General features: G+C 42.1%; 2 protein-coding genes across 2 annotated transcripts; one reads left to right on the top strand and one right to left on the bottom strand.

Annotated features, from left to right (window-relative positions):
- The first annotated feature begins 273 nt into the window (after nucleotides 1-273).
- plch2b (phospholipase C, eta 2b) lies at nucleotides 274-9658 on the top strand. The gene is made up of 21 exons (XM_068712716.1): nucleotides 274-625; nucleotides 1643-1789; nucleotides 2450-2693; nucleotides 2839-2968; nucleotides 4028-4198; nucleotides 4820-4913; nucleotides 5043-5246; nucleotides 5354-5474; nucleotides 5583-5754; nucleotides 5867-5986; nucleotides 6228-6311; nucleotides 6389-6480; nucleotides 6566-6654; nucleotides 6756-6941; nucleotides 7029-7136; nucleotides 7220-7344; nucleotides 7437-7521; nucleotides 7606-7752; nucleotides 8198-8277; nucleotides 8370-9444; nucleotides 9571-9658. Exons 1-21 carry the CDS (start codon nucleotides 274-276, stop codon nucleotides 9630-9632), a joined length of 3888 nt encoding a protein of 1295 aa, XP_068568817.1. The 3' UTR covers nucleotides 9633-9658.
- Nucleotides 9659-9712: 54 nt separating this feature from the next.
- si:dkey-183j2.10 (glutamate receptor U1) lies at nucleotides 9713-14708 on the bottom strand. The gene is made up of 10 exons (XM_068712238.1): nucleotides 14600-14708; nucleotides 14344-14429; nucleotides 12478-12509; nucleotides 12202-12381; nucleotides 11771-11994; nucleotides 11510-11607; nucleotides 11196-11413; nucleotides 10901-11120; nucleotides 10548-10792; nucleotides 9713-10282 (listed from the first exon to the last, which is right to left on the bottom strand). Exons 2-10 carry the CDS (start codon nucleotides 14426-14428, stop codon nucleotides 10178-10180), a joined length of 1407 nt encoding a protein of 468 aa, XP_068568339.1. The 5' UTR covers nucleotide 14429; nucleotides 14600-14708; the 3' UTR covers nucleotides 9713-10177.
- Between the last annotated feature and the right edge of the window lie 547 nt (nucleotides 14709-15255).

Raw genomic sequence — 15255 nt, 5'->3', positions numbered from 1 at the left:
AGATTTAGTGACCGACACATGTTGCACGCTCTTTCTCTGCGAGCCTTCTCTGACGGCAAAAAAATAAATACGGAAGAACCTATGGCTACACTGGATCACTGGACACAGGATGACGAGGAATGAACCTTCAGGATGGGAATATTTTTCACTAATCCAACGTGGGAAGACTTTAAGTGGAAGAAGAGGATATGCTGCATAAGAGAGGCTGTGCTACAAACAAACTTTGCTCAAGAGCCCAGTGGAGTGAGGGGAAGGTGGGTTAATGTGGTGTGAATGGGACAGGAGAGTCGGACTCAAATGAACAGCTCAGGGATGAACAGCACCCCAGCAATGGCACCTCTGTCTCCAGGGCCGAGTGGCATCCCACCACTCTCCTCTCTGTCACCAAAGAAGACCACCTTTCAGTCCTTAGGATCTCCGTCATCGGGAGTGTTCTCCCCCTCGCTTGCTAAGGGCTCCACTCTTCAGGCAAAACAGGCCTCTAGTCCCTTGACTTCATCCACCCAGTCCATCATGAGTTCTCCAAAGCTCTGGCAGAAAGCATCCATCTCCAGACTCGCTGAGGAGTTTTTCTGGATCGGTGGTAGTGTGGTCGCACAGCCAAAATGGAGACTGGGTCAGATAGGTAAGATTCACTAACGACTTATTCAATGATGTCGTCTGCAAACACTCAAATTACTGCACAGTGTCAACAGGTTGTTTAGCAGAAGTGTCTACAAGCTGCTGCAACCTAAAGAGGGGAGCTTTATAGATATATTTTTTCCAAACATATGACATTAATATGATATTCTAAACCACAACATGTGAATTTTAAACTTTAACCATGAAACCTTCATGCAATGGGCCTGTAAAATGAGTGAATGTTCTAACATCACAGAGTAGAGTTGTAGGGAAGCCTGTGAGTATATAATGGGCATATGGACCGTAGACAATCCTTTAGGATTAGCCTGAATGATGGGCCAGGATGCGTCACGTGCATTTGAGCTTTAGATTACAAACAAAGGTTACCTGCTCCGAGCACAAAAAAAACAAACACACCTCTTCACCGTGACCTAAACGTTACAAGATAATTGTTAGATCTGACCTGCTATTTCAGTTCAAGCACTGTGCACAGATGGCATTCGAAAGTTGTACGAAAAATCAGCAAAAGAAAAGTCTGGAGAAATCATTTGAATCGCTGTAAGGCAAATGATAACTGATAGATTTGTTTTAATGCAAAGATCATCTCAGGGTTTTTGTATCTTTTCCTTCTTTTCCCTCTTATCATTAACACAACAACAGCTACTTAAATCCCTGTGTGACGCAGCCTGTAATCTCATAAACAAGTGCCTGATGGTAAACCTCTTCTTGTCCCGACTGCCTGAGGTCTTCCTTCAAATCACACATCAACACATCTAATGCTTTATTTTAATATATGACAAATCATCTTAGAAACAATTTGAATAACAATAATAAGGCACTTTTGATGAATCAACTGCAAAGTGGACAATCTCCGGCACCAGCATACAACATTTCACTAAATATTCAGTACATTGAATATTTTATTTGCACAAACTCCCTTTGATGTTGGCGGTAAATAACTGACAATACGATGACCTCTGTGGATTTTCTGACAAGCTTGACTCCTTGTGCTCCCCTGTAGTGGAGAGGTGTATGTGCACCATGCAGACCGGCACTCAGATGACCAAAATGAAGGGAAAGAAGAAAGGACTGGTCCGATTCTTTTATCTGGACGAGCACAAGTCCTGCATCCGGTGGCGGCCCTCCAGGAAACATGACAAGGCCAAAAGTGAGCCAACAACAAACCATGTCCACCACCACGTGTTTGTGTTTGCAGCGCTGAATACCTACAGCTGGCTGTTCTAGTGGATTTGGTTTTGATGGAGCTCCCAAGACGAATTCAGGCACATAAATTGAACTCCCTATTCTTCTCTAATCTACCGTTTAAGTGAGGCTTGCACATAAACCTCTTGGTGTATGTTGCTATCAGTCCACATATCAATAGCTCTGATACTTCTGATCAAAATGAACAATCACAACTGATTGTAACGTTTTGGTTTTGCACATAAAGTTTGAGTGGAGTGCTGCAAGAATGAGTACTTAAACCTGGAAATAGCGGTTGCTAACAAGTGGCTAAATGAGACTGCAAGACGTCATCACGTCTTCACAGCCTCATTGTGTCTACTCGCACTCATGCGACCGTGGTGTAGTTTGTTTGTAGCCTAAAGTTAGCATTTTACTTATGCTGATTGCGTTCATGCTTCAAAAATCCTAAAAGGGTTGTTCATTTGTGAGGATTATATTGTGTGAATATCATAAACTGAGTGTTTGCAATCCAAAATGGTTGGTTATTATGCTGTTTTGAACCTGAGTTTCTTTTATTTCCGTCAAGACGCTTAAAGAAGTTACTGATTAGATGAAGCTAACGTTTCTTCATCATCTGTTCCAGTAACTATTGATTCCATCCATGAAGTCTGCGAGGGGAAAAAGTCAGAGATCTTCAGGCGGTATGCAGACAACCGCTTCGACCCAAACTACTGCTTCAGTATTTACTACGGGGAGCGAGTGAAGTCCCTGGACCTGGTCTCCACCAACGCAGAGGAGGCCCGCACCTGGATCAGTGGGCTGAAATACCTCATGGCTGGCATCAGTGATGAGGACAGTTTGGCCCGGAGGCAACGTACCCGTGATCAATATCCTTTATCCAGCGTCTCAACATGTTTAATCTCTGAGCGACTAATTATTGCGAATACATTACTCCTATTTCTATAGAGAGGAGTTAAAGACATAACAACACACATGAACTGACCTGATTGTGATTCTTAACTGAAGCCTCAGGTGGTTAAAGCAGACTTTCTCTGAGGCCGACAAAAACGGAGATGGCACCTTGAGCATTGGGGAGGTTCACCAGCTGCTCCACAAACTCAATGTGAATTTACCGAAGCAGAAAGTCAGGGAGATGTTTCAAGTAAGAATTTCAAGTCATAGACTTTGTTTAGCATCTTAGCAGGCTCACATTTGTACATCTGAGGCAACGTCATTAGTTTTGCAGGTTCTTGGTCATTTAACAATACTTTTGTTGACCTGATTGGGGGGGGGGGGGGGGGCTAGTGGAACAAGTCAGAGATCATCAAAGTTATTACAATTCATCCTCAGGGGAACATGAATGTATGCACCAAATGTCATGGCAACCCTTCCAAAAGTTGTTGAGATATTTCACTCAAAAACACAAATGTGAACCTCATGGTGGCACTAGAGGAAAAGTCAGAGGATCATCAAAGTCAGTAGGATTCATCTTCTGGGCACCATGAATGTAGGTACAGAATATCAAGGCAATCCAGCCACTAGTTGTTTTGATACTTCAGTCTGAACCAAAGTAGTACCAGCATGGCTAAAAATAGAGAAACAGGTTTGGACCTGGCAAAATAAATGAAATCCAGCACAAAATGCTTTTAAACAAAACAGAAAACAAAACAGAGAGCAGCAGCATGACAGGGCTATTACATTACATTACATTATGTCTTACTGTAATGCACTGATGTTTCTCAGCGTGCAACATAATGGAAAGAAAACAGGCTGGAAAAAGGAAAAGGATAAACAGGAAAAATGTTTTTATGTTGCAAGATTCTGGATGTTTCCCTAAGAGGCCTATTCTTTGTGTGATCCTCACATCTTTTCAGTCAGAGCCGCAAAAAAGATAAAAGGATGGAGATGGAGCCAGCAGACAAATATGTATTCACAGTATTTTGGCTGAACACTGCATGAGAGTGCCACAGGAAGACCATATGACCACAGCCGAACAGATGGCTTTAGTTGCACTGCAGTATAGCTTTAGTTCAGTAGCTCACTGTCTCCCCTCCTGATGGTGATAGTCTCTGTGAACGCGCAGCATCATGTTTGATGGTGATAGAGATATGTGCTTCAGATGGGTTGATGGTGGTACATATTTTCTTTGGCAGGGTGGTTATCTCTAACATTGAGAGAGTTATTTCTTGCTCATGAAATACTTTTTTGTCGTTATCTGTAGGAAGCAGACACAGACGAGAACCAGGGCTCTCTGGCCTTTGAAGAATTCTGTTTGTTCTATAAGATGATTTCCACACGCAGAGACCTCTACCTGATAATGATCTCCTACAGCAATCAGAAAGAAGTCCTGGATCTTCACGACCTCGCACGCTTTCTGGAAAACGAACAGAAGGTACAAACAAAATGTAAAATGGTTAATGCCAGCTTTTTGTGTTTGTGTGTATTTGTTTTAAAATCTCATATCATAAGATTTTCATTAAATAAATCCCCTTATATTACATTATAATAAAACAGGGATTTTTTTCAACAATAACCATGCGATGTGTTAATGTTCAGTAATTACCTCCCTATGTTGCTGGCGGAGTCCGCACAGGGGATTCACAGGAAACAGTGCATGCATGTAATGCAGTGTTACTGTTTATATTTTCATCTTATTGATGCCAGCCTCACTGTTTACTAGAAACTTAAAAAAGAAAAAAGATTAAACATAAAGTTTGAATAAAACTGATAAAACAGTAGAATTAAAGTTACAGCACAGTGCGGTGCAAGACACAAATTATAGTCCCAAATGTAATTTAATAAAAGGCATATAAAGCAAATAGTTGTTTACTGCTCTGATAATGCTCTGAATATTGAATTTAGCACCTCTAAACCTTGATATAAAAGACCTTTAAAGAACTATAAAAGATATTTTCCTACTTCACAATAAAAGCATTCAACAGATGAAACGTGTGTGTTAAATGTCGAATCAGTGGAACCAAAAATTACATTCATGATATTGTTTTATTTGCAGATGCGAGGATTGGCCAAAGAGTATTTAGTCGATATAGTGGCCAAGTTTGAACCATGTCCTGAGAACCTGCAGCGTACAGTCCTCGGCATTGATGGTACAGGGAACTTGCTAATTATAACAACTTCTTTAACAATGCATCGATAAGATCTCATATGTCACTTGGACCAGACACGACATCAACATACAAAAAAAACACACCTGCTCTGAAACCTTCTTCCTTCAGGTTTTACCAACTACATGAGGAGCCCTGCGGGTGATATATTCAACCCCGAGCACAATCAGGTGAACCAGGACATGACGCAGCCTCTAAGTAACTACTTCATTGCCACCTCGCACAACACCTACCTGACCGGAGACCAGCTGCTGTCTCAGTCTCGAGTGGAAATGTACGCCTATGTTCTCCAGGCAGGCTGTCGCTGTGTGGAGGGTAAGAGCCTGAAAAGCCAGAACTTCGGCTCTCTTCGTTGTGATTTTAAGACAGACAATGTGACTCACTCGTCACTCTTTTGTTTGCTTTCCTTCATCCTCCCTCAGTGGACTGCTGGGACGGGCCTGACGGGGAGCCTATCATTCATCACGGCTACACCTTGACATCCAAAATTCTCTTCAAAGATGTCATTGAAACAATTAACAAATATGCCTTCACAAAATCACCGTAAGTGCTTCTGGGTCCTGATGATGATGATGTGTTTCGTCCGACCTTCACAATAAAAAAAAAAAAAAGCATCATACCTGTAGCTCAGGTGTCACTTCACCCCCCCAGGTACCCAGTGATCTTGTCCATAGAGAACCACTGCACTGTGCCTCAGCAGAAAAAGATGGCTGAGTATCTGAGAGAGGTGCTGCAGGACAAGCTGGATCTTTCAAGTGTCAATGTGCATGAATGCAAGAAGCTGCCTTCCCCTGAGATCCTGAAATGGAAAGTCTTAGTCAAGGTAAAGTTGTTTACAGCAACATGCGCTACTCAAGGATACTCGAACAAAGCCCGAATACACACACAAGCACACACGGACTTCTAATATACAGTCATTCATTCTTGTTTTCAAGGGGAAAAAGCTGCCAGCAAACCTTGATCCCGATGCAGAGGAGGGTGATGTGTCTGATGAAGACACCGGGGATGAGGAAGAGGAGGAAGACGACGACGAAGACGATACTGATAACTCACAGGCAAATGAAACCTTGATGGATAGACAGACAGACAGACAGACAGACAGACAGACAGACAGACAGATAGATAGATAGATAGATAGATAGATAGATAGATAGATAGATAGATAGATAGATAGATAGATAGAAAGATAGACAGACAGACAGACAGACAGACAGACAGACAGACAGACAGACAGACACACAGACAGATAGATAGATAAATAGATAGATAATTATGCATTATGTTTGACTGTTTTAGGACGGGAGTATCATCACCTCGACCAATCAAACCAAAAAGAAGAGGCGATTTAGAAGTTCAATCATGAGGAGCTTCAAACGAAAGGTCAGCTCTTTTGCTTATTTTCCAAACTTATTTGTATAAAGTTACAGAAGAATTGCAAATAATGCTTTTGTTTTCAGAGGAAAAAGAGAGTCCGAATGAGAAGTAAGATGCAGTCTGATGGCGAGTCAGACCACAGCAGGGAGAAGACACAAATTGTTTACCATCCCAAGTAAGACGAGTCACTGAATTAAGCCATTTAATAATCTTAGCATCAGCAGTTACACTTGAACTTTGTCTATTAATTCTCCCTTCAGGAAGAGGAAAACAATGAGGTTGTCCCGAGCTCTGTCTGACCTGGTCAAGTACACAAAATCTGTCCGTGTGCATGACATAGAAACACAAGGTAAAGGATCTTCAAAGTGAACATCACACACACAATCTTAAAGTTCATCATATCGTTTCGGAACAGATATGTGATGCAGTGTTTTGTTTTCTGCCTGGTAGCATTTACGAACAGTTGGCAGGTATCGTCCCTCAACGAGACCGTTATGAACCAGATCTTACAGCTGAAGCCGGGGCAGTTGGTCCGTTTCAACCAACGGCAACTTATAAGAGTCTACCCGTCCAACTACAGAGTGGACTCGAGCAACTTCAACCCACAGCCATACTGGAACGCGGGATGCCATATGGGTAAGACCGTCGCAGAGACCACAATACCGCCTATACTTTAACATTACAAAGACAACATTTGATTTATGTATATATGTTTCATTTTAGTTGCAATGAATTATCAAACAGAGGGCCGTATGCTTGAACTGAACCAAGCCAAGTTCTCAAGAAATGGAAACTGTGGATATATTCTGAGGCCTAAGTGCATGTGTAAAGGTATGTACATGTATGCAGATTGTGCAGGTTTACAGCACCTGTCTGTGAAGGATTAGACATTTCTTGTTTTGTTTTTTTCTCAGCTGCCTTCAACCCCATGTTGGAGGATCCTTTACAAGGACGCAGAAAGACTCAGCTAGTGCTGAAGATCATCAGCGGACAGCAGCTTCCCAAACCCAAAGACTCTATGTTTGGGGACAGAGGAGAGGTGAACACGCTGCAGACATGATCTGTTATTGAGACACCTGACAAAAAAAAATCTCTCTCATCACAGAATTACTCGTGTTTTTCTTCGTACAGATCATCGATCCTTTTGTTGAGGTTGAGATAATTGGCCTAAATGTAGATTGTTCCAAGCAGCAGACCAGGGTGGTGGATGATAACGGTACGTCTCGTCTCATGATCTCAAAACCGACAGTCGATGTTCCAGTTTTTCTATTTGTGTAACATCCTTCTAATGTTCATTCAGGTTTTAACCCAATGTGGGAGGAGACCCTCGTCTTCAACATTCAAATGCCAAAGATCGCCATGGTGCGTTTCCAAGTGTGGGACCATGATCCTATTGGACGAGATTTCATTGGACAGAGGACTGTTGCTTTCAGCAGTATGATGCCAGGTAGATTACATGATCAGATACCTGTAGGCACACTCCAGAGTTGCACAGAGTAAGTCATTTGGGAAATACGCTTATTGCAGATGGTTAAATGGGAAGATTGATACCACTCTTATGTGTGTCAGATCAATAAGGCGACAGCCAGTTAGCTTAGCTTAGCATAAACACTGGGAACAGGGAGAGACAGCTATCCCGGCTCTTCCCAAAAGTAACAAAACCTGCCGAGCAGCACCTCTAAAACTCACTACTAACCAGTAACGTCTTGTAGTGAGTCAAGAAAAAGTCCAATACATAGCTCCTTGTTAAACCACGTGTTTTTTGTACAGATCAAACAAACAGAACATAAGATGTTGATTAGCAAACTCCCTACAAGAAATCAAATGGCCATATTTCCCAAAAGTGAAACTGTTCTTTTAATATGAATGATTTTTAAATGCAAAATGTGTAGGTTATCGGCATGTGTACCTGGAAGGGATGGCGGCGTCATCCATCTTTGTACATGTCGCTATCAATGATTTCACCGGAAAGGTAGGTTTCTTTTTAAAAATAACTCACTCAATCTAATTTCATCTTCCCCCGACAACTCTATCTTAAAACCTTTGGTGTCCTTTGTGAAACAGATCAAACCCGCAAATGCGGTGCAAGTAGCCAGAAAACACATCCAAAAAGCAGCCCAGAAGCATATGAAGGGTCCTCAAAAGCAGCCTTCTCTGGACTTCTCTGTCCAGTCCTCAGAAGACGGACGCGCTCTGTTCCTCTGCAAGGATCTGGATACCATTTCTCAGGACAGCAGGAATGGAGAAATATTTCCTCTGTTACAAGGGCCAGCAGCCAAGGCTGCCATCCACAAAGGGGCCATGAGTGAGCCAGTGAAGCGAGCTCACAGAGTTAAAATTCATGAACCACCAGAGACAAGGAGAGGGATCTTCAGCCGGATGTCCTCCACTGACTCCCACTACATCGGGGCTGCTCCCTGTGTGAAGGCGGACAGCTTTGACCTAGAGACCTCACCCCAGGCTTCTTGTTCTGATGGTTCTGACAGCCAGAATCGAATTCAAGAAGAGTTGGAGAATGAACCTGATGAATCAAACTGTGCTGAGCAGGAGACCGTTCAGATGCTTGAACCAGAGCAGCCTGAACAATCTGAGGAATTGCCAGAGCCAGACAAGGTCACTTCCAGTGGACCTGAACAACCAACACAAACTCAAAGTCAGACTGATTCACTCCCTCGGCCTCGGCCCGCGACACAGCATATGCTCTGGCATGAAGCAAAATTCTCTTCACTTATCCCTCCACCGTCCCCTGCCAGGGTGAGACGGACCTTAGAGGCTTCGGCCAGATCCCGACCGTCCGCCCAAATACGAACAAAGGCACGCTCACAAAGTTGCCCTCGGAAGCCGGCTACATCTCCCCAGACACCGATGATGAACCGCCAGCCTGCAATCCACTGGCAGACACAGGGAGCAGGAAACTACAACAGCTACAGCAGCCAGGCGAGGCCCATCCCCAACGGCCTCTGCCTGACTGACGACACATCCAGCAGCAGCGACAGCAGCACCGACAGCCTGGAGCTTGTGCCCTCCTGTGTGCCAGCTGGGGCGGAGCAACGTGAGGGGACCCTGCAGAGGGAGATGAAGGCCCTTTTTGACCAGAGGATGAGAGAGATCAACTGTAAATCACCGCTTTTTCTCAATGGTGAGTCATAGGTGATGTGGCATTCATGTATGCAAAAGTTGAATAAAAAGAACTGCAAACTAATAGTTAAGTGGTTGTATAAAATCTGAGTTTGTGCTGTTTTTTTCCTCCTTTCTTTAAGATTAGACCGTTTAGATTTGACTGATATCTCCAAAGACACCAAGGCAGAAGACAAAGAAAAAGAGTGACAACATAAGCACAAAGAGGAGGTGTGGGAGGAAGAATTTCTTTTTTTTTGACTAGATCAGTAGGAAGACACCACGCAGAATTACACAATTAGACCGTTTTTTTTGTTTATTGTTTTAGAAATGCTGTAAGTCAACAAAGCTTTTATGCATGAAATACATTTTTTTTTTTTTTTATATATATCATGTAATGCCATTGCCAACTGTTCAAAACAGCACGATGCAGAGTCATACAAAGTAACAGTTAACTTAAAAAACTAAGTACATGAGCATTATTTGTTAGTTGGATCATTTCAATATTTGTTTTTATAATATTCAAACTATAATGTTTGCTTTTTCATTCAAATCGTAGCGTTCTTACTTGAAAATCAATGAAATTATTATTTTAATAAAATGTCATTTTTAAAAGCAGTATTTTTTCTTTTTTATCAGATGTTTCTCTACAAGTAAGAAGGTTCCAGACCTACAATTAAGTTGATGTCCAAGTCAAAAAAAAAATAAAAGTACATTTTTTTAGACTTGTTAAAACTACATGTTTCCTAGGATGTTTATGCTTTTTCTTTATCTTTGTCCACATTTTCTTGGGGTTTGTTTGCGTTGCTGGTCCTCAAGCGCAGACTCAGTTCTTCAGTCAGCACGGTGCAGCAGGATTTCTGTGGGAAGGACAGATAAATATATACAGAAGTGAAACAAATCAATCCATTAATATGTTGATGAATTTAATGTAAACATTGTTGTGTGGATGAGAGAGCAAACGTTGCAGCCCTTTAGGCTTATGAAACAGTTTAAACCCTGATTGAATGAACACATATGCACACTGTGGAGCACAAAACAAGGCTGTTTGAATTAGTCTCGGAGAGGTTAACACTTTGGAGATGGGTGGTTGTTGTTGGTTTTTTTCGCCTGACACGCACGCACCCTCTGCTCAGCTGCACTTCTGCGGCTCTTGGAGGTGAGCTCCAGGACAGCCAGCAGTGCTCCCAGCCCCAGGCCCAGGGAAAGAAGCAGAAACATCCCCTTGAGGCTGTGTGGCTGCACAGCTGAAGACTTGGCCTTGTCTGCTATGCAGCTGCTGGCCCACCACTTGCTTCTCAGGTAAGCCAGCTCCCCTGCCTCGCTAAGCTGCAGGATTGCCACGCTGAGGTTCTTTATGATGGGTGAGCCTTGAGGAAATTGATAGGTATATTGTTTATTATACAATTTTCATTATTGTATTTTTTTTATATATATATATATAAATCATTTTTAATTTTCTAAATGAGTAGGCTCACCAAGGGTGGCAGCGATGCTGTATCCCCTCATTCCAACGACTTCATGTGCTCTGACCAGCTCACAGTGGCGTGCTACTGCCAAGTCCAAAGAAACAGACTCTCCAATGAAGGCAAAGTTTCCCTCTTTTGCACGCCGGACCCCTTCGTCCATAGATGACACAAGACTCTTGGTTCTCTCCATGTGTTCATAGATTCTGCGGTACACTGGATTGTTTGAATTCTGCATGAAGGATAAACAGTATTAGAGAATAAGCAGTGACACGGGGGGGGGTGATAAGTGATCTGATGTGTGTACCTTGAAGAAGGCAAGGGTGGAAGAGCCAGTCAAACAGCCATACTCAATTGTATCCTGATTGGCCAAGTCCTCAAAACCTTTCACTGTCAGGTGAGTGGATTCAGAGTTTTTAGAGGAGCTGAGGTTGGAGAAATAACAAGCCAGGAGGACAATGGAAAATAACCACCAGCTGCAGCAGATGACACGTCCTGAAAGAGCTTTGGGGTGTGGCCCAGCACCTGACAGCACAAAAAGAGACCAGTAAAAAGAAGTCTCAAGCAAAGAGGGAGACAATTTTCAAATCAATACAACCATTGTCTGTTTTTTCCATTTACCTTGGAGTGTCAGAGCTCCAGCTGTGTACCACAGGCTGTGGAGGAGGCTGAATCTGTTCTGCTCACTCTGAGGCTGACTCCACTCACATGGGCTGAGTCTGCATTTACATAAAAATGAATGTGACCGCACTCAAATGGATTCCACTGCCAGCAGAAATGTGAAAATATCCAGTATATTGATATTCAAATCCACAGCACAATCAACAAAAAAACTAATTATTATCACTTTCCTGAAGACATTAAACTACCTCTATCACCAACCTGGCAACTATACAGATGCAAGCAGCGGTCCCCAGGTAGGCAATGAGTATGCCGACCCAGGTCTCGGCTGCAAAGGGGGACAGGAAATCAAACAAGCCGGTTCCCTCTGAGATGTCCTTCCTCAGCAGGATGCTGATTCCTGTCTGCATGAACGGTTTGGTCATCCCCACCGCTTTCTCCCGAGCTGCAGTAAGAGTCAGCGGAGCAATCGCAAGGTCGGCCTCCTGTCGGAACGCATAAACACTCTACATTTATAGAAATTCCTCAAGGAATTTAAGAGATTCTAATTGCACCAATAACCCTGCTGATATTGTTAACACCTCACATTCATTGATTTTGAATATATCCAGACGCCAGCTGGGTAATTCAAGCTCCTGCAGAGTGGTTGACTGCCCTTTGACCCCTCCAAGGGTCAGTTTTCATGTACTCACCCCTCTCACCACCTCTCCAATCATCCCATTCCAGTTGCCGTTGTCATCTTGTCTGCCGTACGAAGCGTCTTTCACCAGCTGCACTTTGAACTTGAAGCCCAGTTTCTTTGCTACTTCAGACAGCAGGTCCATGCAAAAGCCTTCCAGTTGTGAGCCTTTGGACATTGCATATGGCTCTTGCTAAAGCAAAATATGTCAGAAGATAATCAGTGAAATGTGTTTTATCTTTAAATTGTGTATTTAGCTTTAGAGACTCGAAATAAACAAGTGAACTACCTTTATTGTTGTGATTCTCATCTCTGATTGCACTGAAGAAAAATAAGACACACGTTAGGACAATAACTTTTAGACACAAACACCATTCATCGTGTCGGACAAATATGTATAGTGGGGAATAAATCAGTGGTTCTCAACCTCGGGGTTGGGACCTCCTCAAAGGGTCTTAAAACAAATCTGAGGGGTCACCAGATGATTAAATGGTTAACAAAGAAAAATAATCCTAATCAAAATACTGGATATTTTGACTTCTTCAGGCCTCCAACAATTCTTTATATTAAACAATATAAAGATGAAAAAAATTCCCCATTGGTTGAACTTCAAAGAGCAAAAAGCAACGTAGCAACTGTTTTCATCCAAGCCTGCTTCAGTGATGGCAATGTCGGTCTGTTGGTTCACCACTTTGATCCAGACTGAAATATCTCAACAGGTATTGGATGGATGAGGATGAAACATTGTCATTTATGGTTCCAAGAGGATGAACCATAATAACTTTGGTGATCCCCTGATATTTCATCTACGACCAGCATGTCTTAGTTTTCACTTATCCAATGAAATATCTCAACATCTACGAGATGGATTGGCACGTATACTTTTGTACAGACATTCACGGTTCCCAGAGGATGAATCCATACTGACTTGAGTGACCTCTTGACTTTTCTGACAATAGCATTTAGCTCTGTGCACACAAACAGCCTCACAAAGCTGCAGACTCTTAGTCTGGCTTATATGATTTTTACTTTTATTGCTTGGTTGTTCTGTTACAGTATGTTTGAAAATGTAATGTAATATGTAGATGAGATCAATGTTGCCTCGTTCTTAATTATGCGGTGAAACATTGAAAATAGCTGCCTGTTTTGGATATATAAGCATCATTTGTTTTGACTATGAAAAGTGAGAAAGGTGTGAGGGAGCAACACATGACATTGATACATTATGACAGCTGACAACTGATTTATTTTGACAGACAGGTTTTTTCACAGCTAAATTTAGCAGAATCAAAGAGCCCTTTGTGCATTGGCCATCTTCAGACTTTACTCTGACATGCAGAGATGTCTGAGGTGAACTTTGGGGCAAATGTGTTGACTTTCTAGACATAACTGGTTTCCTGTATCCTAGAGATCTGGCCACTCTCCTCTCATACTTCAAACGGTTTGCACACCACAATCTATTTAGAGCAGTGTTTTAATTCAAAGAGTCTCAATGCCGTGGCACTGTGAGATGGGAGGGAAGTCAAAGAGTATCAAAAGCCTTGATTCAGGGCCAAGGTCTTGGGGATCCATCACCACAGGGTGATCCTGGCAACCATCAGATCCTCCTATTCAAAAGATGACACGTATACAAGCTCTTCAAGACTTTTGGCCACTCTGAGACACAAGGCCTTTGTTTGCTCCATAGAGTTGATTTATTACCGTTTTTTGGTGAGAGTGTCAACTGGCCTGCTTCCCTTTCTGTTTTTCTACAAGAGTTGGACAGGATGTAGCGCTACACTTTGATATTGATCCGAGCTGACTGTTTATGTATTTATGTCTCGACAAGCCTGAGAAATTTCTACCAATCCAGCAGCGAAAAACATGAGAAGATTTGGCAGAGAACTACAGCAAGCTGACACCACACTGAATTAAAAATGCAGAGACCGGATCAAACTTTGAAATATAAGTAAAAAGTGACTAAATGAAATTGTTTTCATGTTGTCAATCACACCACTTTCTACATCAGCACATGCACAGTCACTTTCAATATGGTCTAAAATTGATCAGTGTTGTCTAACAAGCCTGGTTAAATATGTTACATTGATAAGGTGTGTCAATACTATTTTTGCATATAGTACAAATCCGTGATTAAAAATAAAAGATAGTTCCTTACCTGCAGTGCACACTCCCATGTCCAGGAAAAACCCAACAGACAATACAAAGAAGCTAGACAGCATCCTGATTCTCCTGGTTTGCATTCTACAAGTACAAAAGACAAATAGTGGTTGGTTGTGCATCAGATGAATCCCACGGGTAAACTTAAATGCATTATATACAGTATATTAAGACCTTTCTTGGTACAAATGCAAAGCTGTGGATCAAATGAGCAAATCATTGAGTGGAGTGCATATGATGGAAGTCCATAGCACCTGACAAGAGTCCAAGATGTGGCTGCTGCTGGCACGTCAGACTTCAGACAGACCCCAGTGAGCGCGACTGTGATGCAGAGTGATCCAAAGTTTTTCAGATTCAAATGTGTTGAGACTGCAAGCGAAGTTTTTGTGGGTGGAGTAAGTGGAAGAATTTTGAAGGGGTGGGAAGAAGCAGCATGAGATACGAACATATAGCTTTCTCTGTGGAACAAAATGTGGTTATTTATACTAACAATGAACAATATATCTTAATAATATGAATGAATATCATTATCTTGTTACAGAACAGCACCATTATATTTATATTGGAGTGAAGCAGAGTATCACAGATTTTGTAATATTTACATTACATGTGAACAAAGTTGAATATTTGCTGGAACCAGTTGTCCTTGTATATAAGTTTATTTAAAAAAAAAAAAAATTCTTGAATATACTTGAATAACTTCTATTAAAGGGATGAATATGAATGTTACGTGTGTAGAATATTTTGGAAGATTTTGTGCAAAATCAGTATTAGACCGGCTGTAACACCAGCGTTTGGAGCAGGACAGCACTCTCTGCTCTCTATTAACACTTTAAAAGGAAAAAAATCAGACCACAGAATTGACTGACCGGCTACACATTTTGAAAGGCCCTGAAGGTTCATCAAATTG

The sequence above is a fragment of the Cebidichthys violaceus genome, unplaced genomic scaffold (genome assembly GCF_023349555.1).
Source record: "Cebidichthys violaceus isolate CVI_PGR_0920_01 unplaced genomic scaffold, fCebVio1.0.p SCAF_17, whole genome shotgun sequence".
Lineage (NCBI taxonomy): Eukaryota > Metazoa > Chordata > Actinopteri > Perciformes > Stichaeidae > Cebidichthys > Cebidichthys violaceus.
The sequence above is the reverse complement of the archived record's forward strand: the minus strand, read 5'-3'. Positions and strand labels throughout refer to the sequence as shown.

Bases quoted from the DNA above. Each gene is read 5' to 3' on its own strand.
- plch2b (XM_068712716.1), top strand. From the start codon at position 274: ATGGGACAGGAGAGTCGGACTCAAATGAACAGCTCAGGGATGAACAGC. The intron at 5,987-6,227 runs GCAAATGAAACC...TGACTGTTTTAG, and splicing joins ACGATACTGATAACTCACAG to GACGGGAGTATCATCACCTC. The intron at 7,345-7,436 runs GTGAACACGCTG...TTCTTCGTACAG, and splicing joins TGTTTGGGGACAGAGGAGAG to ATCATCGATCCTTTTGTTGA.
- si:dkey-183j2.10 (XM_068712238.1), bottom strand. From the start codon at position 14,428: ATGCAAACCAGGAGAATCAGGATGCTGTCTAGCTTCTTTGTATTGTCT. The intron at 11,414-11,509 runs GTAAATGGAAAA...TTGTGCTGTCAG, and splicing joins TGGAGCTCTGACACTCCAAG to GTGCTGGGCCACACCCCAAA. The intron at 11,121-11,195 runs GTACACACATCA...TCCTTCATGCAG, and splicing joins CCACCCTTGCCTTCTTCAAG to AATTCAAACAATCCAGTGTA.